This window comes from Channa argus, chromosome 2 (genome assembly GCF_033026475.1).
Source record: "Channa argus isolate prfri chromosome 2, Channa argus male v1.0, whole genome shotgun sequence".
NCBI lineage: Eukaryota > Metazoa > Chordata > Actinopteri > Anabantiformes > Channidae > Channa > Channa argus.
In genome coordinates this window covers 15358792-15385185 of record NC_090198.1, presented here as the reverse complement: position 1 = coordinate 15385185, position 26394 = coordinate 15358792, and the positions used below count along the sequence as shown (strand labels likewise).

Here is a 26394-nt window from a genome sequence, read left to right as displayed (position 1 = left end):
CCAGTGAAAAATGCCTGTTGGACAAAATATTAGGAATTAAAAATATTGTATATATTGTTTGGATGGTGTCATTTTCTTTCTAAGATATGAAATTCTCTTTCAGTAGTGTATTGGTATGTAGATCCTGAGCTTGTGGGGGTGGGGAAAGTCTTCTGTGTAATATTTCTACATTTATTCTTTCCAGTTATGTTCACTTTTCTCAGCTTATGGTCATCAGCATACCTAACTTCATCTGTTCTGTACTAACTGTATTATTTTCCTAAAAATTCTACAAACAATACTCCATAATTACAATGTGAAAGAAGGTTGTTTTTTGGGGGGGGGGAAATCTCATGTACATAAGTATTCACAGCCTTTGCCATGACACTCAAAATCGAAATCGAAAGAATCGAAATTTAGAATCGAAATTGAGCTCTGGTTCATACTGTTTCCATTGATCATCCCTGAGATGTTTCTACAACTGGATTGAAGTCCACCTGTGGGAAATTCGGTTAATTGGACATTATTTGGAAAAGCAGACACCTGTTTATATAAGGTCCCACAGTTAACAGTGCATGTCAGAGCACAAACCAAACTATGAAGTCCAAGGAATTGTCTGTAGATCTCCGAGACAGAATTGTGTTGAGGCACAGATCTGGGGAAGGGTACACAGTGGCCTCCTTCGTTAGTAAATGGAAGATGTTTGGAACCAACGGCTCCAAAAATTTCTCTGTGGGGGGAGGAGAACCTTCGAGAAGAACAACCATCTCTTCAGCACTCCACCAATCAGGCCTGTATGGTAAAGTGGCCAGACAGAAACAACTCCTCAGTAAAAGGCACATGACAGCAAACCTGAAGGACTCTCAGTCCATGAGAAACAAAATTTCAAAATTGTTAAGATAAAGGAGTGGCTACGGGACAACTCTGTTAATGTCCTTGAGTGGCTCAGCCAGAGCCTAGACTCCAACCCGATCAACTCTGGAAAGATCTGAAAATGGTTGTGCACCAACGCTCCCCATCCAACCTGATGGAGCTTGAGAGATACTGCAAAGAAGAATGAGAGGAACTACCCAAAACTAGTTGGGCCAAGCTTGTAGGATCATACTCAAAAAGACTTGGTGCTAAAGGTATTGAGCAAAGGCGTTAATTACTTATGTGATTGTCTTTATTTTTTTTTCTAAAAAATTTGCAAACAAAATAATTTCATGTTGTCATTATGGCGTATTTTTTGGAAAATAATAAATGTAATAACTGTACTACAGTACTAACTGTAGTCTTCAAAAGCTGGCATGAAATGCTGTTATTTCGGCTGCCTTCCACTGATGTTTATGTTGACTTTTTTTACATGTCAAGATTAGCTTTAAAAGTTGGATAAATCTTAATTTACTCAATCTTTACTAAATCTTTTAAAGTTTTGTTAACAAATTTAGTTTTTACGTTTTTCAAGCTGCTGTACAGGAATTTAGCGACACAGTAAACTGTATGTAAATGCATTTCCCTCGCTTTGTTCTAGCTGGTTACTGCAAAGGCATTAGAATTTCAGATTTTTCTTGTAAACCCAGAAATGCTGGTAATATTTGCTTGCGTTTGTGTGGTGTTGTATGACGTATGAGGGGAAAAAGTGGAGGGGAGGAGTGAAATCAGAGAGACTTAAAAAGCAGAGATCAGATAGCAGAGGGAAGTAAATGGCGGATGTCATCTTCATTGCACATGAGGAATGACTGGGCAGCTTACTGTACTGACTCAGCACCGAAGAAAACAACATGCTGCCACCCACAAACAATGCAGTGAGTCCTGTTAACTAGTCGGCAAATTTTTCTCAAGGTTTCAGTCAGAATTAGAAACAAGACCTGATTTTTAAATGTTGACTTCAGTACTTCAATTGTGACCTTGCTGTGTGCTTTGTCATTAAAATCTTATTTTCCTTGCTATCCGGTGAGAGGGTTCTGTCAGTTTTTAGATGTCCTGAAGGATTACAGCATTTCACCATGAGCTGACAACATTTTGCCATCATTGGGCCTTGATAAAAATCCTTTGCTTAACCCAGATAAGGCTTGTGTCTGTATAAAGTAACATTAACAGTAACAATTGGAAATGCTGTCATCTTCTCTGTAGGCGATCTAAGGATAGTTCTTTATATACCTTTTTAGATCATTATCTGCAAACATGCATTCAGATACGGTATGGATATGCCATTGCATATACTTTGTCTCAGAAATTCCCTGCTATGGCCCAAGGATTAAAAAAAAAAAAAGTCCTCTTTCAGGATTCATGCAATAGTCTAATTTTAAGATATAGCATGGGAAATGAATATGTTAATTTTAAGAGTTTCAGGAGTTTTAAACTTTATTTATTTTTTTCATGGGGTCTGTGTAACATGGGAATGTGGCTTTGTCCCCACTCTCCTCTAATTCAGGAAGGTTTGTTATATGAAAGACATCTAATAGCTGAGTCCTAGAGAGATTTTTATATTAAGCCTGGCTTTTATCTCCATCTCTGCGATTAATGTTCATTTTCTTTGAACAAACTCAGGAGGACTTTCTGATTAAGTCAAATAATTTCGGAAACCACTGCACTTGTCCAAAGGCCTCTACTTTTTCTCATCAGGTTATTCTAGTTTTCCTTTATACTGTTCTCACTTTCTGTCACAAATTCAGGTGTTGTCTGATGGTTATTAAACTTTATTTAGTTTATACATTTAGTATATTCAGTCTATTTGTTTTTTGGCAGAGAGTTGAGAAGATCGTAATATCATAATACAAAATAAAAATAAATAAAACCAAAAACCTACAGTACGTATGTATGTAATGATAACCATTCTTAAAAGAAGAACAAGCAGACAAGTGGCCCTTGTTGAAATGAAAATATGATTTCTTAAAAAAAAAAAAAATTTGGAAGTTATGTTTAGTTTTTCCCCTAGGCTGTATAAGAAGCCTTGATTAAAAAATAACTGCACAATCTTACATTAGCATGCACGCATAGATAATAAATTCTCTTGCACATAACAGCTGTCAGCAGCCCCAAACAAATAGGCTCTGAGGTTTGTGGCAGCTCGTTTTCCTCTTGCCAGAGTTACATATCCTGTCAAGCTTGATGTCTATATTGCAATTTCACTGTAACATCAGATATGCTCCTAACGGTGTTTGTATCAGAAAAATTGATGAAAATTATGAGATCTCTTTTCTGACAATAGAAGTTAATTCATGGATACAAATTTTGAATTTGTATGTTGTTTAAAAGTATCCTCTAAATTAATAGGACTTCCTCATTGTTAACACCCTAGCATTAGCAGTGCTTTGAAAAAAAAAAAAAAAACAAGCTGCCATTATGTTCATGGGTCCTGTTCTATGGGAGAGAAAATCCTCAAAAATGTCTTACTGTACATGGACAGTGTACAGTAATGCAGACATATTTTAAAGCACTGTTTTGACTAATGCAGCAGCTGCCAAAAGCCACATCCCACCGTTCTTTCACCTAGCTGGGAACCATGACTGCAGATCAGTGACCACAGTCCACTGTGGCCAGCATTACCTTAGGTGCGCTATTATAAGGGGCCCGGCTATGAACTAGCCTCTGGAGAACGGCATCTGCCCACACGTTTTACGACATAATCATGATGCATGTTGGGCTGATGCACTCACTCTTTCACTTTGTCAGTGGTATGTCCACATTCTGCGATGGGTGAATCAGCCTGGTAAAAGTCCTGGAAACGGATGTGAATACACTGAGGTTAAATGAGCAATGTCTCTTTGAGTAGCCAATAAATTACTATTTAGTTGGACGTGATTTTTCTCCATAGCTACTGTCAGAGAAAGAATGCTAAAAATTTTATGACACTTTCCTAAATCAATCTGCAGTTAACCATTAAAAAGAAGGCAGTTTTTATTTTAGAGCCCATTACAGTTGAGCAATAGTGATATTCGGACAAAGCATCTCTCTGGGTGGTTTGGGACAGAAATGTCATGTGACCTCTAAACACTACCAGTATTGAAGTCCATTTGTTGCCCTCAAGCAATTGATAACTCACAAAAAGATAAACCCCTTTGTGAGTGAAGTCAAGCAGTCTTTTGTCCTGACTCCCTAGTACCTAGCGTGAGTCATCTATCTGTTTTAAATGATCTGTAGTCTTAATTCAAGATGTTGCTCTCTCCTCTCCTCCCTCCATGTAATATTCTACTAACATAAATGTTTATTATTTTGACACAACTTCTAAGTTCAGTTGTCAAGAATACACAAATGTGTTTAATTGTTCAACTTTATCATATTTGAAAAAAATAACCTTTATGACTTTATAATAAAGTTATTATTCAGACACCTGTCTCAAACCTTGCCTATTTGGCCCAACCTTCAAGTTATCTTAGCAGTGTCATATATCAGCTCATTGCCTTTCCAATGGAGTGCATCAGTTCTCCGTTCTTCGTGTGTTCCCTGGGTTCCATCATCTCCTCACACATCTCTTCCTATAACTGCTATGCTGATGATACACAGTTGTTTTTCTCTAGATCGAGCCTCATCGTGCATTTCAGTTTGTCTCTCTGACATCTCTGCTTGTATGAAAGAAAAACCTCATCACGTCTGTCTCCAAGAGTAAAGTTCTAGTTTTCCCAGGCAGACCTTCCATACAACACAGCATTAGCATCTACCTTGGATCCTTAGTGACCGTCCCACCTACAGTCTGCCAGAAATCTGGGGGGGGGTCATCATTGGCACACAGACTTCCCAACTATGACACCAAAAAGATCAGACTTAACTTTTTGAATATGCAACCCTATTCTTCGTGCAGGCGCTAGTTACATCTCATTTTGGCTTCTGTAATGTTAATGTATTGTCTGCTTAATGCTTCACATATGACTAAATTTAAACAGAGTGTTAGATAGGGGTCCATCTGGAGCACATTGATGGATGGTTGATGAATGAAAACCTAGGGATGAGATTTTAAACGTAGGAAATGGTTAATAAGAGAAGGTGTCATAACAGGTATAACCAGCAGAAAATGGGATTGCTGCATCCATATCAAAACCTGGATTAAGTTTACAATGATATGGAAGTTGATTGATATATCTTTAAAGCGACAAATCAAAGACATCTAATTAAAACAACCACAGTATCTAACACAACTAAACAGTTTTTCCAGATGCTGACATGAGGATAGACTTTGCTTATAAAAACATAACATCAGCCTTGTGGCATGCTCTCTGTCTGTGGTCCTCTGGATGACTTTGACCGAGCCTGTAGTCAGACACATTACACCTAGAACACACTGGCATCATCTCAAGTCTGTCGTTGGCCTGCCTTTCACTCAGTCTGTGGTCTGTAGCCAAGAATAATAATGATGACCTACTTGAGTCACGTCTGTGCAAACAGTTTAAGCTGTCGTGTCCCTTTTGAGTATTTGTGACCATTCAAAGGGAAACAAATCCCCCCTCAGATACTGTTCAACTGTTGCTGCATCTTAAAAATCATGTTACTCTGCCATGAAATGTGATTTTGTGCATTAGACTTCTCACCTTACCCAACCTGTCCTGTCTGCTTGACCTTAGGTTGGTGACTAAGATCAAAGAGAATAACTTTTGACAACACTTATACTAGAAGAAGAACATTGTGTGTGCTGTGAAAATACGTCCTTCTGTAACTGATTTGCTCCTATTTGCTTGATTTTTTTGTTAATGTTATTTTATGTTGCATTGTTGTTTGTCAGCAGGTAGATTTCATTCTTCCGATGTTGTAAGTTGTAAGTGAGATGTGTGTTTTATAGCCTTAATATGGAGCTAAGCCAAGTTTAGAGCGAATACACTTTGCTGGCAGTAAATTATTATTTTTTTAACTATGCATCTTTTTTTATATAGACCAGGTGGCCAAATGCATGGTGCTTGAATATAAATCAGCTCTCAGTATTTTAGTTCCACATCCTGCTTCCTGCTGGCTCAACACAAAATGTTGAATGTCAAGCCTTTTAACAAAAGTCACTGAAAGGTCCTGCCTGTTTCTCACCCTGTGTGCAAACAAGTTGGTGTTATGAATTCTTTAGTGCTGTGTTTTATTGACTGTCCTGTCAGGAAGTTGTTAAAACATAAGGATGCTGACTGAATGTAGTCTGTCCTTGTCTGACCTGCAGTTCCTGAACCAGGCAGCTTAGCCAATTTGGAGGTAGACGGCGTGGTTAACAGAATACCAGCTCATCTTGGTTTCAGGCGCCCTATTTTAAAACCCACATGTCTGGATGTGAAATGATTGTCACTATTACTTAGTTTAGCCTTTCATGGACTTTCTTTGTCCAGGAAGCAGAGTTGAATATGGATCTTTACAGCATCTGCCCATTTAAATGATTTGTTCAGCTTTTGTTTTAAATGAAATGTCACTTCATTGCTGTGATCCAGTAGTTTGAGCCAGTGTCACTTCTAAGAGAGAAGTGTAATGTCTCCTGATGATTCCTGCTCCCTAAAATCATCTCAAGGGTATGATGCTCTTTGCCCATGCTACAGAGATCATGTAAACCTTAAGTTGCCAATAGAAAACAAATTGTCCTCTATTCTCATGACTTGTAACTTTTGCAAACCGGCTGGTAAAGGGTACAGTTTCCTGCTGTTTCCCTTTTGTCTTGCATTATAGCAGCACTATGAATCAATCATGGACCAACCTGCATCAGATGCTAGACCTCAGGACTAGTCTGAACCTTTACAGTGTTGTCTGTTAGCTTGTTAGTAGCCATTGCCTAGAATGCCTGCATGCTAGTATGTGAAGTTGGTGAAGGGTGGGGTTAGGAAGGGGTGTTTTCCCATTTCTCAGACGCAGTGCCGATGGCTGCTCTAAGTGATTCACTGAGGAATTTGTTTACTTGTGGTGGAGCTACAAATAACTGGGGGGTTTATATAGGGCGAAAAACTACTTCCCCTGCAGGCAGCCATACAACATAAACAGAACTGCTAGGGGAAATACTGGACTGTCTTATTAAAGCACAACCACTACACATGTTCCACATGGCCACATGGATTGCATTACTCACTGAGTTGCTTTTTTCCAATCATGTCGGCTCGCCTGGCTTCTATATCCTCACTCTGGCAATTTGTCTGACTCTGACTTGAATAGATCCTCAAACCATATTATTAATCTGTCTAAGACTGACACTGTTTAAAACTATGTAAGAGGAAAAGCTTGCTCCGCATCATCCAGGCTGACAATGTTTCAAGACAATGTTTGGCATGAGACCAAAATCTCTGTGTGTGCCTGACCCACCAAAAATTATCCACACCTAAAGTCAACTCAGAAAGTGACCTCAAACATCTGGCACTAACCTGTGTGTAAAATATGTAATATGTGGCCTCTCCTCATTTATTTTCCTAAGTGCATATTGTTTTCATCTTACCACTTCTTCCTTTCTTTCCCCTCAAGGCATTTGGGAACGCAAAGACAGCCCACAATAACAACTCAAGTCGCTTTGGCAAATTCATTCAGGTGAACTACCAGGAGAGTGGCACTGTGAGAGGGTAAGGGACAAGATACAAATGGTTTTCTTCTTCCTAAAAACATTGTGTTTTGAAGTTGATCCCCTTGTCATACTTTTTTCAGAGCATATGTGGAAAAATACCTCCTGGAGAAGTCAAGGCTGGTCTATCAGGAACACAATGAGCGGTGAGCACTTCACATATTCTCATTAAGATTCACACTGCTCTCTTGTTAATCTGGCGTACTTTTATGTGCTGCTTGTATCAAATGAACTTTTGCAGAGCTTGTTTACATAATAAGCAGCAAATCTAGAACAATTTTTGATATACTGCACTTGGTAGGATGGTAACACTGATGAAAATGCAGATGTTGCTTTTAAGGCCCCGAACATAAACTCTATATCTACTACTGTACATTGTGGAATTTCTGGCAATTCTAGCACTTTGAATCATCAATCCAAATGGAACTTCAAACCGCCTTTTGCTGAAAATTTGTTTCACTAATGTAGAAAATATTGTGATAGCAACAAGTAAATTGAGTTTGAATTGTGGCAAAAAAAATGTGCATGTAAATGAAAGCCAGAAAGCTTGTTGTTTGCCAAACTGTGTGTTGTGAAATTTAAATGAGCTCTAACTGGGGCTGACACTAATGTGTTGGACGGGCTGCGTGGTGTGATGAGTCTTAGCATCTCCTGCGGGGTGGCTCTCAGTGGCCCCCCCTGTGTTGGCTATTATACCTGTTATTGAAATGGATTGTTGACTCCAGGCCCATAAAAGCTTTCTTGTGTCTGTATTCAATAAGGAACTTGGTCACACAGCTGCTGGACATGTTTGACCTCTGGTCTTTATGCTATAGTTAGGTGCTGTCAGAGGAAAAATTACACACCTACATTGTTGTGCACTTGTATACAAAGACTAACCATGATACCCTATCTATTATTTTTCCAGTGTATTTTTTGCATTTGTTTTATCTAAATTAGTGTTATTATGGCTGTGGGGAATTGTGAGAGTTCTGGTCCGTCATTAGTCTAGTGAGGACTAATACTGTAAAATAATAGCGCAGTTCAGAACTAGGGCTGGGCAGTATGGATTAAAGTATTATCACTATAGTTGTTTTCATATTTGTTGAGATCGATAATCATCACAATGTAGTTCAAGTCATTCATTTGTCCTTTTTACTTACTTACTTTTTACCTTTCTGAAACAAATGAGTTTGTTTCTGTCGTTGTTCAAGTATCTGCCTATTCTTCTTATAACATTGGTTGTGTTTGAGGTGTTGAAACAAATTCAGTGCTTTAAAAGTGTTTGTTGATTCAGCTTTGTGACACACCTTGCAAATCCAATATGTTTGACTCACATTTGATTTATTGCCAGTTTCCAAATGACTTGAAACAAATGTCTTTTTTTCAGAACTAAAGCCTTAGTCTCTTTCAGCGTGTGACCATTTGCTCTTCTTCTTTATGTGGATATAATTATAGCCTTTTTTTAAATGGCCTATACATTTTTTTTTTTTTTTTAAGCTTGAAGTAATAACCAATTTCATGTGTACAGACTAAAAAAAAAGAATCTTGCATTTCTTATTAATTTAAATTAGAGCAAGTAGTAAGAGGAGTGTGTGTATGTATTTTTAGAAACTACCACGTGTTTTACTACCTGCTCGCTGGAGCAAGTGAAGAAGAGAGGACCACCTATCACCTCAAGAAGCCTGAAGAATATCATTACCTCAGTCAGGTGGGATCCTTAGTTTCATGATAAACTAAACATGTAGTAAACCTTCCTGCTTCTGTCTTGCACTGGTTGTTGTCCAATTCTGTTTGTGCTTTAAAGCTTTATGAACTTTGTCTCACATGTTGTGATTTGTTTGCTGTATAGTTATTTGTTGAGTCACCTGCACATCCTCAGACAAGGAAGCCAAGCACATTTACCTCTATGTCACAGTGTCTGGAAACAGGAAAGAAAGAAATCACCTATATATACACACTTATATAGAGGGACTATATAGTCCCTCTGCTCTGTAATGTGTAATGTCCTCAGTTGTTTCAGACAGACAACTGTGTGTGTGTGTGTGTGTGTGTGTGTGTACACTATGTTCTTTATTTACTTTATGCTTCTGCTGGTAACATGTTCACACATAAATAGGCTATTGTATATGTATAAAATATGGATTGTGTGTAAAACTCCCTGCTTTAGAACTTTAACAGTCACACCATGACAGTCAGAGACCTGCACTCCTGCATTTGCACACCTGCGCAGAAGAGAGCAGAAAATTCCTTCCATTCCTCCAAGTCACTGTTATGCACATGCAAACATGCATGCTGACATACACAAACACAAACTCTTGCCATCTGTTCATATTAACCTCTTCCTTTGTATCGGTCTTTCTTTTTCATCGGTATAATATTGCATTAAAGATAATCAGACTAAGTCCAACACTTGCACGTATCGGTTTTTTTTTGTGCATACATTTATTTTTTCAGATTATATAAACACCTATAAGAGATGGCTATTAATTATCATTCGTAGTTATAATGTCAGTGTTTTGCTTTGAGAATCCTGGCTTTTTAAATATCCAGGTAACTACACAGACTGATAGATTCATGTGAGAAAATAAGTTGAGACTTTTCTACTAACAAACTGAAACACCTGATGTGTTGAATCATGATGTGCTCATTGTTTAGTACCTTCTTTATTGTGTGTGCATGTCCTATATTTCTGTCACCTGTGTCAAGATGCTTTTGAATGTTTGACTATTTAATATCACTCTGTGTGTTTGGACTGAGTAAACGGTCAGCCGTTGCTTGTATCTTAACTGTCTGTCTTTCCATTGATGTCAGTTGCCTATAACTCTGTGTACATGTTTAATTGTACAGTATGTGTCATTGGAATGCTGCTGCTTTTAACCTGCATAACCTTAGTCCCTGTAAACTCTGCTCTAACATTTCCAGATGACAAAGACAACGCACCAACAGCACTGGGAAAGTTACTGTGAGAGTGACCCGGTCAGTATCTGTGCCTCAGTTCTGTGTGTACTGTGAAACACATTGTAGTGGACAAACCTCAACACGTAGTTTTTCAATCACCTGGGCACTTGTAGGGGTAGTCAGCCTTCTCCTGCACAGTTGCACACTCCCTCCTTGCCTTTTTTTTTTGCTTTTTGTGTTTTTCCTAAATTTGGCTTTGGTAGAGTTTGTTCTAGGGTATCTTGGTTTGTTTTAGTTGTTCCTTGTTGATTTGTTTCTCTGACTTATGCTGGAATGTCTAGTCATATCCTGACCACTGTAGACACTTTTTGGATCATTGTCAGTGCAGTGCCCAAAGTAACATTTTCCATGCGGCGAATGAGGGCCTCACTAATTTACAGAAAACATCTGGGTAACCCTGAATCCACAGCAGGTGAAAAATCTCCTTTTGCTACATTAATACGGGTCACTTTGCGTTCTGGGTGGTTTAGTTTCACACAGTTTCAGGTATAATTTCCGCTTAATAAAACAAAAGCCCTTCTTCATGGAAGATATTTTAACATGTAATACTAGGAAAAGCACAGGTGTACAGTGGCTGAATTTCATTACCTGTTTCCCTTACAGGGTTGTTATGTCGTGCATGCTGGTGCAGTGGGACAATGGAAAAGTACAGAGCTTTATTCAGTGTGACAAATCAAAATTACTGCTCTGAAAAAAGGCGATACAGCTTTTAATGTGCTCAGTGACTCAAGACATGGGAGAAACCTCTGTACATCCATTATAAACACTGCATCATAAACATGCTGAGGTACCCTCTATGCACAGTAGATAGGAATGCTTAATGTGAAGAAGAACGCAAGAAAAATGGCAACAAAAAATAGGAAAAAGTCATAATGGGCGTAACGGTAAACTGGAAATTTCCCGAATGTCAGGAAAGTCAAAGAGAAAGGCATCTTTGTAGAATCCTAATTAAACAGAAATAAAAGGACACTTTCCAGTACCTTTATTAAAACTTGCATGAGTAGACCGTAATGTCTTGCAGCGACAAGAAAACATGTTACAACATTAGAGGAGTGGTCTGAGGTTTAGTCATAGATGTTCTCTGTTCACCAGTGACTAAGCTACAGTATATTTACTCATAGTAAATACTACTTATTTACTATTTGCTCATGCCTACGGGTTTACACAAGGTACTTGTTCAAAGACATCTCAGTCACTGGATCTGATTCAGATCACACTGGGATTGTATGATGTCAGCGATCAAATAAGTTGTTATGATTTGTGTTTCTGTGTATTTTTATATATCTATACGTGAGAAGTGTAATTTAGACAACTGTGACAACTTTTATCTGCAAAATAAAAATTCAAAACATTTTACTACATTGATGTATTGTTTTTACACAAAGGAGTTTAAGGGCAAGAAATGTGAGCTTTATTTAACTGAATATAGTTTTATATAGTTTTCTTTGAAAATGATAACCCTAAAGTCAGTAGTAGGTCAATGTGAGTTTCTGCTAGAGTGAGGGAGGCAAAAGGAGGTGCAGTGTTGTAAGTGTGAGTCTCATGTTTGGAGTGTTTGTCTTTCTGGGCCCTTGGTATGTGATAATTATGGCAGCCATAGTGGAATGAGCCCATAAAGCAAATAGCACAGCTCACTTTATTGTGGGTGTATGAATGTAGAGAAACACGGTTAGTTACATCAAAGCATCTACTTCCTACTTTAACATAATCTATTCCTCTTGTCATAAACAGCTAATGTAGCTCCAGATTTATCGACAGGTTTACTCCTCCGAATGTGTATTTAGTTGCTAAATAATATGCTATTTAATTCTGTCTTTTATGGCTTTACCTTGAGTTTGTAATGACTTTGTGCTTCTAGTGTTATATTGTGGTACATGACCTCAGCATTGATTGAAAATAATTTTGATTATACAAAATTTTATGGCTGTAGCTCAATTCGTAAGGCAGTCGTCCACGGGCCATAGGGTCAGTGGTTCGATCCCCGGGCCCTGTCTGGGCAAGACACTGAACTCCCAACAGCCCTTTCCCAACCCCAGCTGTGCAGTGCTGGTCCTCAGTAGAAATTGGAAAATATCTGTAAGACTTTGTTTTACAGATATCCTCCATTTACCAGTCATCGCAAATTAGTATTATAAATACAAAAGTATGAATAATATTTACTGTTAACTACAGGATAATAATTAGTTGTTTCATCTCATCACATGTGAATGTCTGCACTTTGTTTGATATGTTAGGGATAGTGTATGAAATGTGCACTCGCTGTGTACACATAACTTGTTGTATCAAAACAAACTGTTTCCTCTCTGCTTACTTTAGTTTGTCGTTAATCACTCCAAAACAGAAAAACCTACAAATTGCTGCTCTTCTCAGCTCTTCTGCCAGCCTGCCAAATTTCTGTGGATTGGTTTAAAGGAGAAGCCAGACCAGAATTTTCCACTACATGAGCAGAACTTGCACATGCTGTTCACTAAATGCTCTGCACTGAAGTGTTGCTGTTTTGTTTGACCCCCGAGCTTTTTAATGATAGCTTATTTTAGTGTCAGTCATTCGTTCTGTCTGCTTCAGGCCACTCTGTTTTTTGTTTCAGCTTTAAAGTTAACAAAAAAACTATTTTAAGTATTATTGCCAGACATTTACTAAACATTAAAAACCCTTGGGCACTGTGTATGTCAACAGTCTTTAGTAAATCCTTCTAAACTTCATAGAGATTGGTTATTACCTCTTTTAGCTTCCAGACCGCTGTTTGTTAACAGCTGCTTTAAATCCTATAACATCCGGTTACTGCTTTTTTATTTTTTTTATTTTTATTTTTTCTAGGATTGTTTCACTGTTGAGGGAGAGGACCTGAAGCATGACTTTGAGAGGCTTCAGTTAGCCATGGAGATGGTGGGCTTTCTTCCTGCCACACGCAAGCAGTGAGTGATGCGCACACACAATCACAATGAGTGTGTGATGAGATAAATTTGAGTTGTCCTCAGTGGTGAGTTTGTGAATTACACTACTTTCTTATTTGCAATCTCCATCTAAAGTGCAAAACACCTCATTTGCTTACAGTTCATTGATTTGTCTAAACTATAGCCCATTTTTACAGTGTATTTAGCATGTCATAAAATGCACACATTTTAGCTCTCTTCACTTACATTGTCACGCTTGCAAACTGTACTGTCACCACCTACTTGATTTTATCACAGTTACAGGTCCTCATCACTGCCTGTATTGCACTGAATTCAACTTGCATCATTATTTCAATCATATTTGACCTAATAAAATCGGCTACAGAGGGTTCCAGAGAATGTTTTAAATATATCGTGCCTTACATGTTTCCTGAACTGTTGTTTAGGATCTTTTCGCTGCTGTCGGCCATCCTGCACCTGGGCAACATCCGCTACAAGAGGAAAACGTACAGGGACGACTCGATAGATATCTGTAACCCAGAGGTGCTGCCTGTTGTCTCAGAGCTGCTGGAGGTACTGCAAAATAATGTGACATAGATTAGGAGAAAATATAATCACAATGGCCCAATTAAAAGTCTGGTTTACCTTTTAGATATCTACTCTTCGGTTCCTGTTAACATGAAGTGCATCAAAACTTTGTTTCTTGGCCTCAGGGTCATTTTAATGCACTCTTCTGATGACTACTTACTGTGTGTGCTAATAACCAATGAAAGACTGTTGTTTAGGACTTTAATTGGCTTTGTCTCATAGTCCACCATTAACATACATAAAGTCAGTCATGTAGTGTGTTATCTGTGGTAAGTGAGTTAGTAAAGGTTGATGACATATTGTAGATGTTAGGTTGTTGAACAGCTTAGGTTAGGTTGATTTAAATCTCCTGAATAAACACTGGGCCCTAATGTTGACATTATATTCGGCAGCCATTCTAATAAGGGGATAGTTGAGTATTATCCCTGTAATGAGAATACAGTTACACAGTTGATCTTTTGTGTATACATAGCTTATTTTAATCTAAACTACAAGATTTTCCTCAGGAAAGAACTAATATAGATTTTGGGACTTCTTCAGTCTGCATCATTCATATAGCCACTAAGGTGAAAAACAGCTTTTTAAAAATGCTTTATTTACCGTCTCTCTCCTTGTCATCACTAGGTCAAAGAAGAGATGCTGTTTGAGGCCCTGACAACACGCAAGACAGTTACTGTGGGAGAGAAGCTGATTGTTCCCTACAAACTTTCTGAGGTGAGACTGCAGCTGTTGCCACACTGCTCCAGAACATCTGTGGCTCAGGTTGTCGCTGATCACAGGGTCAGTGGTTTAAACATCAGTTCCCCACTAAGCCTAAATTGCTGTGGATAGTTGGGGCCTATACCTGCTCTGTCAGAGTGAGAAAAGAATGCATACATTTTTAGTTAGGAAGCAAAATGACTATTACATCTTTAAAGGGACATTTTGATGTCTGTAAAGTTTCATTGTTTATTTTTGTTACAGAGGAGTTAAATACAGTGATTTATTACTCACTGATTGCAAAGTCGGCAGGATTCATGTAATATATGTATATCTGCTTAGCATGTTATATAGAATAGACTGAGCTAGAGTATGAGCAATTTTTGTTTGTTTTGTGTATTTTTCCACTAAAACAGAGTCTCATACTCAGTAGTGTAACTGGAGGCACTTTGCCAACTTAATAACTGCACTGTAGTCGTGGCTCTTTAGTCTGACCCAGCCATGTTTACAGGACATTGTGCACTAGTACCGGATCTCCTCCCGCTCGCTCTCTCTGCGGCTCTTTCAGCCTGTGGCCACACATGAGCACACCATCACACCAGTACACACTGACAAACACACATGCACCAAGTCTTTCAATCTGCTTAGTAAGAAAGGAAGGCATTTCAAGACTCTATCTAGTTTCTATTGGAAACCCTGCTCTGCAAAACAAATGCGCGTCATGATCTGGAGAGGAGAGCCATCTGAGAGAGAAGAGGGAACAACAAGGATACACAGTGTAACATGCCTGTTGGTTTGAATGAAGTCATTTTTACGCACACGAGAACCCGTCATGATGATGATGTCAAATCTGTTCTTAAACACATGCAAAGAGTTTGCTAAAGTTATTTTATTTGCAGTATACCTCAGCTACATTTTACCACTGACTCTCCCAGAAGTTCATATGAACAAACAGTTATTGTTTTGGTAGCACTCTGGGTGGTCTGTGTAAATATTTCTCTAACAGTCACAACAGTCCCATTGCCTGTTAACTAAAATTGTACACTTGAAAACCTCAAAGAAATCGGAGCATTTCTGTAATGAATTTCTCCATTTATTGTTTATCTCCCTCATGTTGTTTTAAGTCCAATTTCCTCTAAATAATGAAAGGCTTATGGGTCATTAGATCACAGTATGTATGGGGTACAAAATATTCTCTGTCCTAACTCATGGAAGGCGTATTTGGTCTGAGGTGGCTAAAAATATCCTGGTTAATTATTTAGAAACAAAGAACATTGGGTAACCACTCTATGATTTGTTTTGTTTCTGAAGACCATGGCTCAACTTACTGCTCTAAGGTCAAATCTTTCCAGCGGCTACAGAAATAAGAACGTCTTTTTCAATAATTTGACAAGGAAGCTTTTGTCAAATAATTTGTCTTTATAGTAGAAGACACAACATCCATCCCAGCACACTAACGTTACCCAGCATAAAATAGGTTTTTAAATCCTGATAACATTAAATCTAAAAATGCTTATGGGTCATTAGATTACAAAATGCTGATGTTTGTCCTCTGAATTACATCTTGGTCGCCCCAGTGGCACATCATCTAGCACCCAAGTACATACATCTTACAATAATTTTAGCCCATTAAAGCTAAAATTTCCATAAGACCAATAGACTGTATGGCAGATCATTCTGTCCGTGGTGCAATCTATCCTATTGGCAGCTTTCATGAGTGAACCTCATGAGTGGTTGGATGACTGAGGGCCTGGGGACGTTCTGCAATGCAGGCCACCAGCATGTCTATAATGTCAGTATCAGAAATCATTTTGCATATTTATGATGGTTATCTGTTTTTTACATTTTAGCAAATCCCATTTTGCATTTCCCCATAAGAATTTTGAGTACAATGGCTACTGACAGGACCGTGAGGACCCGATTTATACTCAGGTCAAACGATAGACTGTTGGTCATAAAGCAGAAATAAAACTCATCTTCTTTTTCAATAACGATTTTTCAAACTAGGTCACGTCTGTGTTTCACATAAGTCTTTAGTTTTATATATTTAAATGCCTCTATTCATTTTGTAAGCTGGCCCAGCACAAAAGTACAGTGTTATAAGGCCGAAATTTAATGTGTAACACAGATGTGTGGGTCAGGTTGAAGGGGTGACTCAAAAATAATGCTTGATGTGTGTCAAGAATGAGTTGAGGCGTAAAGAAATGGATGAATCTTCAAACCTCTGGCACAGATCAACAGGATAGAACTATCCCTTTGACAAAAAAACCTTACAAAAATCCATTCCAAAAGCTTAATACAGTTAACAGATAGTAGTAGGTACAGTAGTAAGGAAACAAAGTAAAATACTGTAGAGATGAGACGGACACATCCAGTGAAAGGACAAACGAGGAAGACACTTACCTGTGCATTAACATAAAAATTGGGGTTGTGCTGGAGATGACAGAGACTGATTAAAAACTCTACTCATTGTTGGGTAGTGCCTCTTTTAAAAGACTATACACAGGAGCAGCCTTACTCATAGTACTTTCTTAATCTACCAAATGTTATTTACTGACATAGTAGCAGTGAGATACCACTGAAGAGATGGTGGATGTTTGTTCTTCCAGGCTGGTACGGTACGAGATTCCATGGCAAAGTCTTTGTACAGTGCTCTGTTTGACTGGATTGTCTTCAGGATCAACCACGCTCTGCTGAACCTCAAGGACCTGGAGGAGACCACCAAGGTTAGACCTTACAAAATACACTAGTTGAGATTAGGAGACCCTAGGGTCTTGTTGGGCTGATTAGAAACTGTTCAAAATAGTCATAGTAATAATAACTGTTTAAACTAATTTTATAAAATTGTATTTAAGAATTAATATATAAAATATATAAATATAAAATTATACATTTAAAATATAAAATTGTAGTTAAGAAAACTAATAACTTAACTTGACTTTACTACTAAAGTCAGTCAATAAGAGTCCAGACCTTTCCTGAAAATAGTTCCAGCCTTTCAGAAGTCAAAGTTTTTAGCATGAATAAGCACCAATATTTGAATAAAACACGTTTGTATATTTTCAAATTGTGTTCGTCTGTCATCCTCAGATCTTGTCCATCGGAGTGCTTGACATTTTTGGTTTTGAGGACTACGAGAACAATGGCTTTGAACAATTCTGTATCAACTTTGCAAATGAACGTCTCCAACACTACTTCAACCAGCACATCTTCAAGCTTGAACAAGTAAGAGTCCTCTTAAAGTTCTTCTGCAGGATGCTCTTTCCTAAAGTTGATGTTCTGTTTTAAGCCTTTGACCGGGAGTTGAACTTCTGAGCTACTGTACTACAGTAAATATTATTCTAAACATACTGCATTGTTGATATACCCACTTACATTCTTTGCCTATGACCAGTTCCAAATAAATCTCTGATGGTTATCATGTGTCACAGCGCATATACATCACAGTGGCACTGCAACAATGAAGAAGTTATTTATTACATGACACAACAAGGTTAGCTAGGAGCAGCTGTATGACTCAGCTTCCCCTCCCAGTGACCACCTAACTGTAGCTGTACAATATGTTGTGGTAAATGAGCCAATTTACTTCAAAGTTTGTTTGTTTTTTAACTTTAATAATGTTCTTAAAGACTTGCCTGTTAGTTAAACATTGTGTTTAGGGCCGTTCATGAATTGCACCAAAACGTTAAGGTATGTCAAGCCATAAATATGTCAACTTGCAGTACATTGATCAAAGTTGAGGCTCCCATCCCCCTTTGGGAAACCTTATTCTTACCTGTATTTTACGTATTTACTGTTGCTGGGATGGCGCTCATTATGATTCTTAAAACTCCCTTTGCTACAGCTGTTGTAACGTCACTAACCCAGTTTATAGTAGATGCAGCCTCAAGCAAAACTGTCGACAAATGGACTGTCTCAGTGAAAGTATATTATTTTCCTTTTTTTTTTTTTTTTTTTTTTATGTTTTCATGGATCAGGTGACATAATTTTAAGTCACAATTCTAATTAGACTTCTAGGATTTTATCAATTAAGATCATGTCATGAAGTGTGCTTTTCCACTAAAACCAGATTCACATTGTCCATTCAGTACCAATATTTCCATTCACCTATCGCCCAGTGAGTCACTTCTTTTCATGAGTTAGGGGCTGAAGTCTGTTTAGCTGGATAATATAAGGGGTATTATTATTTATCTTCTTCCTTTTCTTTACGGGGGGGATAAGGTATCCTGTGCAAAATAAAGCTGTCAAATACAACATCCCCACAAACCCCAACTCAGCGATTACCAAAAAGTTAAATATTGCATGTATGAGCTCCACCACTTTTATTCCAGATACAATGTATTGGATCATGTTGCACACATTTTTGTTTTGTAGTTTCCAGTCTGCATTTGTCAGAGGTCTCGTTAAAATTCTGAGATGCTGATATTGTGAAAAGATGGAAACATGTATCCTATGATTTCAACAACCAGTTAAAATTTGCTTTGTTCTTTAACATTTTTTTTTTCAAACCTAAAGCCATGGAAAACATGGCCCATATTGGTTTTCTCAATAAAAGTAAAAAAAACTCTAAGTAAAAAAATTGTCTAGTGGTGAAAAGAAAGACACGTGTATGAAAATATTCATGAAAAACTAAGGTCATGAGCATAAGACATAACTATTAAAACACACTCATACAGAGGTTTTGCTGCAGTAGCTTCCCTTAAGTAGGTTGTGATGGTCAATGTAGGGAACCTGTAAATATTTGTTATAGTGTAATTGACACTGAGTCAGTTTGTTCTTGTCTTCTTGCTACTGTTTCACTACACTTTAGCATAACAACTATCATACACTTAGCAACTTTTGTTGCTTTTGCATTTTCTTTAGATGTTAAGAATGAATGGTTACTTTTGCAAAGACTAAAGGTCTTTTTAAGTTACAAATGGTGTTTCTTAAAGGAAAATTCTATTGCTTCTCATGTGGTAAGAAGGCTGAACACAGCTGCACATTGCAGTCACAGTAGAGAGTAACAGCCAGTATTCAGTATAGTATTTAGTTAAATAAATCTTTTGTTTACAGGAGTTTCAATGGAATCGGCTGGATTGTTGTGTATTGAGAAAACTCAACGCAAGCTACAAGTCACTGAGAAGTAAATGAATGCGTTACAGAGCGATGCTTTCAAACTGTTGTAACATTAACAAAATGTGAAATATTTTCCTACGAGAATGTACAGCAGCAGAACAGGTACAGACATTTGCTCCGTGTGATTGCAGCATCCAGATTTTTTTCGCATATCACCACTCTTGAAGAGAGGATCATCTTTACTTTTAGAATTTCCTTCCTCATGATTATTGTCTTCGGCACATAAAGTAGCATATTTTAAGCAGCTGTAATTAAGTACTTCAATCTTCTAAAAAAACAGAACATGAGACTAAAGGAATTCCAGTGATTTTGTGTTTTGTTTTTTTATTAAACCTCGCCTGGATTAAGGTCTTTATTAAATAAATCTCTTTCCCAGAAACACAGGGAAAGTAACTTGCATGCAGGAGAAGACTGGCAAATCCAAATGCTTCTCTCATTATTAAACCTCTAAGAGGCCTAGCAACATAAAAGCATACATGCCAGTCACATTGTTACTTTGTAAAACATTTCATCTGTTTTCGATGGCACTTTGCTAATTAATATAGTCTTGAGTGCCTAGAGATATTGTCTTTAAGCCAAAGGCACTGTATGCCTTCCGGTCTAAAACTAAAATGCTCGAGGCTTCTTCTCAGTTGTCTGACGTCTTTAAACAGAAAGTTACAGTTCCGCTTAGATATTATTGTAACAAATAAATGTGAACAAAGTAGTTCTGAACGTAATACTAACACTGACCTCTCTGCCTGTATTCTGTGTCCACACAGGAAGAGTATAGGGCAGAGGGCATCAGCTGGCGAAATATCGATTATATTGACAACACAGGCTGCATCAACCTGATCAGCAAGAAGCCCACAGCGCTCTTCCACCTTCTGGATGAAGAAAGCAAGTGAGTCTTCAGCCTGTTTGGCTAGTTGGCTAGTCCTGTTTGGCTTTCTTTTGAAAGTCACTGTATTTTCCTGTGTGGTAACCTTCCAGAAGTGTGTTTTTCTGGAAGGTTAAAGGAAAACTGGAAGGCATCCTAATGTAACTACACTGTCCCTGGTTTGATTCCAGCTGTGGATCTTTATTGCCTGTCATACTTGTAGTCATATGGTCGTGTGTAACATAAAGACAAAAACAAACATAACCAAATGGGAACTCATGAGCCCCAGGCCCTGAAAGGTAAGACCCATTCTGTGCCAGCAGCTCTTTCAATATTAAAAATCAATAAAATGCCTGTGTGTAATGTGAAAAAACCTACAGAGTTGTCACCTAATTCTGTTGCTAAACAGAAATAAAGACTCATGCCTGCTGAATTAATTAACTGGCATTTTTTTGTGACAAGGTGTCAGAATGTGATAGTTGGTTCTGGTTGGAGTAATTATGCCCCCTAGGTGCCAAAGTCAAAGTGTTTCATAAACCTTAACCTCAAATAAATGTTTGGTTATTGGCGCTTATAGGGAATAGGAGCTTTGAATTAATCTCAAATGACTCCTGCAAGCTTTAGGCTAGCTGCCGGTAAAACATTGTTGTTTTGTTTTTTTGTTGTTTGTATCCTTATTTTATTTCAGTGAATTATAGGCTAGTAAAACTGTTGTAGCTATCAGCATTATAGCATTAAACAGAGCTCCTTCTATCCAATCCTACTCTTGATGTAAAGGAGTACATGAAATGTAAGCCCTGTGTATCTGCGAAGTAATGTAATTCTTTCAGGTTCATGATTGTACTGTGACTATATTTATTAACAAAATATCCTACTTTATTTCCCCCTCTTCTCCATTTGGACACTGAATCAAAATCCACCCACTTGGAAAAGATGGAAAACACTGAGTCCTCAGCTGTGTTGTTAGCTGAGTCCTCAGCTGTGTTGTTAGCTCAGATTTCACCCTGCTCCAAAACCCCTGGTGTCTCATTCTTCCCCTCTTCTCTTCCTGCAAAAAAAGTGCATCAACATCTGTGATTCTTTACTTTAAAAACAGCTGTAAAACTTCATTGTTCTACACTCTTTCATCCCTGTCTTTCAGTTTTCCTCAAGCCACTAACCAGACTTTGTTGGATAAGTTCAAGCGGCAGCATGAGGGGAACAGCTACATTGAGTTTCCTGCTGTCATGGAACCCGCCTTCATCATTCGACACTATGCTGGCAAGGTCAAGTACGGTGTCAAGGTCAGTATACACTTCATTTCCCACCTCTAGTCATTGACTGGAACTTTTTTTGTTGTGAGACAGAGGGAATGCTTGACCATGTTTGACCATGTTTATGACTCTTGCTGTTTTCAGATGCAGTTCAAGTAAAGTAAATTAACATTTCAAAACAAACCAAATCATGGTAAACAGTTATAGGTAGTATGTGGCAAATCCTAGTCCTAGTTTAGTTCCTTATATTGTATAATAATTTCCATTGGGACACGAGTAGTTTGTCTTACGGACAATGACAAATGTGAAAAAACAACTATGCACACCCTTTGTTCTCTTTGCAAAGATCTACACATCAGCAGCAAATCAAATTGTTTGCTGATGCAGTAGAAGTGTATATGGTCTTTTAACTAAATGTAACAACTCTGATGGATATTTATCAGTTTATGTACAAATTTTCACTTACATAGTGCTTAAATTCTACTCAGTTTATTCTAAAGTATAACAGACGAGTGGCAGACAGTAAAATATTACCACTGTGCATCTCGCACAGGACTTTAGAGAGAAGAACACAGACCACATGCGGCCAGACATCGTAGCTCTGCTGAAGAGCAGCAAGAATGCCTTCATCTGCGGGCTGATCGGCATCGACCCATCGGCTACTTTCCGCTGGGCAGTACTACGAGCCTACTTCAGAGCCCTGGTGGCTTTCAGAGAGGCTGGGAAGAGGCACACGCAGAAGAAGACCAGTGAGTGCTCACACTGATGAAAGGTCCACATGCAAGGCCAAGGTTGGCGGTAGACTCTGGAAATTTATCTGAACTTAAAAAGTTTATACATACAAAATTGTCATGAGCAAATGCATAATTAACTCTTTTTATTGTCTCAAGTTAATTTGTCTTATTTAGGGCCTGTGTTACTTATGAAGTTCTGGTTGTGTCATACCAGTTTCAAAGAAACCAAAAAAAGGGAACAGGATGTTATTTATACTAAATGGCCTGTGAGCATTACAGTTCATGTATCTTTCTTTAAATACAATAATAGTTGGAAACCTGCAAACAGCTACATCTTGAGATGGGAATAACAGTAATCTGATCATTTGCCTCTTTAGTATGCTTGTGTTGGAGCTTGCAGTTCATTGGTATCCTCCACTTCTGAAAGTTTGGGTGAGGCCGGTCAACTTGAACAAAAACCAAATGACCTCTGTTCAGCCAAAAAACTAAAATTACAAACATTATATGTTTAGTTTTCTGTACAGTATGCTCATATGTAACGTAGTTTGGATTCTATCCTCTCTGTTCATTGTAGTTTCATTTCTCCCAGCATTTTTTTGTTTCACCAGTCACTGTTCAGTAGTATGTCTGTATAGTAATGTTGAAGCCGCCAGGTAGCTGTTGCTCTTTGTCTAAGCTTTGGCTCTTTATGACTGTTCTCTTTTCTCTCAGAATTTACTCTTGCTGTTTTAAATACAGTATGTAGTAGGTATTACCCTCAGATGTTCAGTGCTGCCCTTATATGAAAAACAGACTCTGCACCATCTCTATCCTTTCTATATGTATAGTCTTTGTTATAGTCCAAGATCAACGGCTTTCGGCTTGTCCCCTTCAGGGGTGTCCACAGCGGAACGTTGATTTGGCATAAATTTTTACGCCCATTTTATTTGGGTGACTGGCACCAAGGTTGTTCTTGGTGGCTGGGCAGGGCCACACCCGGTGGGGTTGAAGTGGAATCCGCTGCCTTCTGCATCCCAACCCAATGCTCTACCACTGAGCCACCAAGCCCCCTCCTTTGAAATTACTAAATATGTGTCAATTACATTTACATATTTTAGAAATCCTTGGGTGACAATATTGGTGTCACCCACGGCACTCTGTTACATGTCCTCTTTAACATTTTGCAGAATGGCAGCTTTTAATAGCAAGTCTTTTTATTATTTATTATTTTGTGTTTAATTTGTAAGTGAAATTAACTGATGAGGGGGCATTGTTGAATCAGGTCACAGAAAAACATTTAGGAGACATTATATGAAAGTGCTTTGGGAGGCAAATGCATATACACAAAACTACTATGACAAACACCCTACTACTGGCACCAACTGCAGTTTTGAATGTTAAATTATTGCACAGGTATCTTTTCAGTAGATGACTGCATCTCTTGATCTCTTCTTCTGTGCTGTCTAATCTGTCGTCTCTCTCTCTCTTTCCCCCTTTTCTTGTCTTTATTTTTCTCCCCTTTCTGTTTATCTTTTTGTTTTGCTTCTCCAAGGGCATGATGATGCTGCTCCCTGTGCAGCTTTGAAAAGTGTGGATAGTTTTAGCTTTCTGCAGCACCCTGTGCATCAGAGAAGCTTAGAGATCCTGCAGAGATGCAAAGAGGAGAAGTACAGTAAGGCTGCCACTACAATAACTCCTCCTATTTTCACATTAGAGCATAATTTGGGAAACTGTAGGGGCAAGCTGACCAACATCATCAGATTTACTAAAACCGAAGTCAAGCCAAAAGACATCAAAATCATAAGCACATCTAGACCTAAAGACATGGTGTCACAACATTTTTTTACTACTTTGTAGTTTCATTTACAGCTCTTTATTTCCTATCACTAGACTAGATGTGTGTTGGTCTCTGCTCCCTCTGTGTCCCTATCCCACTTTCTTGTGCATCTGCATGCTTGTGTCTTGTCTTGCATGTTCACTAGCATGCCTCACCTGGTTTGTCACTGTGGTCGTAAAACACTAGCAGAGAAATGCTTGGTTGTGTTTTTTTTTTTTTTTTTTATCAGCTAACTGCACCTGTAGGTGTCCATCACCTTTGACAGGCACATTGCTTTGCTTTCATGTCAAGTCTTGTCTGTTAGGCACTGGGTATAGTTCCTTGTCTACCACAGCTCACTTCTACAATCAACCACCGGATACTTTCACTAATACGACACAAGCTGGTCATTCCGATAGAAGGCTGATGAGAGTATATCACATTGTTGGGATGCAGATTTGTATATTTTTATGACTAACTTGCTCACAGGCAACTTCTCACTTGGTGCAGGACACACACTTGACATGACACAGTTCTTTGACAGATTACATTGTCTATAGAAACGTTGCACTACACTTAAATGTGTTTGTGTCTTGTTTGTTCCACCCTGCAGCTCCAGATGAGAGTGAAAATGTTGTACAGAGTGATGAATCTGAAAACGGTATACTGTTAAGTCACCTGATAATTCACTCTCCTAGATTACATTTAAATAGGCTAACACAATGTAGTCTGATTTCACATCACAGAGGAATGCTGACTGACAATGTTGTAGACTTATCTCCACCAAAACTCAACCATCACATTGTAGTAATAAAACCAAGCAGCTGTAATTATGCCTTGTATTTTGGGGGTTTTTTTGTTTTTGTTTTTTTAAGATAATTGATATACGGGACAAGCTTCAGACTAAACAACAACTCTTCAGTAGTATCTTCTGCAATTCAGCACTAACCACAGCAACTCTCTATTAACCTCACAAATCTTTGTTTGAGTAATAATTCATATAAGGTATATAGAAATATATATTTGCAATAAAGGGGTACATAACCTATTCATAACATTAGAGTGTTAATATTGTGTTGGAAGCATATTTTGTTTTGGAGTTTTTGTGTTTTGTGTGAATGTGTGTGAGTGTGTGGTTTTGTGGCCTGTCACGTGATGCCAACCCGTCTGTTCATAACCAGGTGTGACCAGAAAGAGTCCTCGTACACCGCTGTCCGACCTTCAGGGAAGTAACACCATGAAGGAGAAATCACCATGGTAAGAGCATGTGCTGTGTTTCAAGATCTGTATAGAGTGTCACATCACTCGTCAGCTTGGTGTATTTTATTTTTTTAATAATAACGCTTCCCTGCAGAAATAATTGTTTCAGTATCGTTATTGTAATTACTGGAAATGGTATACACTTCAAAGTCATGTCTTTATAATAATGGTCTGCAAGCTCCTGCAAAGGTGTTACACGAGAATGAAATACTATGTTGGTATAGACACAATAAAAGAAAATTTGATTGTGAAAAAAAAAAAAAAAGACAATCATACATGCAAATAGCATTTTAAATCCAAGTTAAGTGGGTTCATCATTTGATGTTTACACATTGTATATGTGTAAAGTGTATAATAAACTTTATAATAAAATAATTAAAAAAAAATACATCTGTGCAAAACTTTGCATGCCCCTTTGTAACTTAACTTTAATTTCTGATCAGGGATCATTTGTAACAGCTCAATGTAAAATAAATATTATGTTGATGAAACAATTATTTGTTGGAACTCTTTTTGCCATTTCAAAATAAGGGTATGCAAACTTTTGCACTCAGCTGTACAAATATATTAAGGCAAGTGATTCTTTACACGTTACACAATTACGTAAACATTCTTTCCCCTTTCTTTGCTTCTTTGGAATAAAATTTTTTTTTACTTCTTACTAAACCAAAAAAAACAAAACAAAAAACAATTAAGCAAGTTGAGCAAATTATTTTCTTGTAAACTTTTTATTTTGTTTTTAAGCCATTTTCCCCGGTTATTAGTGAGTCAACAGTAAGAAGAAAAAATCAT

General features: G+C 37.9%; 1 protein-coding gene across 20 annotated transcripts in view; it reads left to right on the top strand.

Moving 5' to 3' along the window:
• Nucleotides 1-26394, top strand: part of myo9aa (myosin IXAa) — an 82345-nt gene that overhangs the window by 35960 nt on the left and 19991 nt on the right. For 14 of the 20 annotated variants that reach the window (XR_010913710.1, XR_010913708.1, XM_067495792.1 and 11 more), the window contains exons 3-17: nucleotides 7369-7463; nucleotides 7546-7608; nucleotides 9053-9152; nucleotides 10367-10420; nucleotides 13220-13317; nucleotides 13743-13869; nucleotides 14509-14598; nucleotides 17193-17309; nucleotides 17674-17808; nucleotides 20463-20584; nucleotides 21702-21843; nucleotides 22367-22562; nucleotides 24079-24198; nucleotides 24956-25003; nucleotides 25524-25599. Coding sequence is in view for 18 of the 20 variants with exons in the window: in XM_067495792.1 (XP_067351893.1) it covers nucleotides 7369-7463; nucleotides 7546-7608; nucleotides 9053-9152; nucleotides 10367-10420; nucleotides 13220-13317; nucleotides 13743-13869; nucleotides 14509-14598; nucleotides 17193-17309; nucleotides 17674-17808; nucleotides 20463-20584; nucleotides 21702-21843; nucleotides 22367-22562; nucleotides 24079-24198; nucleotides 24956-25003; nucleotides 25524-25599 (1583 nt within the window). In the remaining 2 variants the exon portion in view is untranslated. The remainder of the gene's footprint in view (nucleotides 1-7368; nucleotides 7464-7545; nucleotides 7609-9052; nucleotides 9153-10366; nucleotides 10421-13219; nucleotides 13318-13742; nucleotides 13870-14508; nucleotides 14599-17192; nucleotides 17310-17673; nucleotides 17809-20462; nucleotides 20585-21701; nucleotides 21844-22366; nucleotides 22563-24078; nucleotides 24199-24955; nucleotides 25004-25523; nucleotides 25600-26394) is intronic. The other 6 variants (XM_067495795.1, XM_067495796.1, XM_067495790.1 and 3 more) reach the window with 3 other exon arrangements.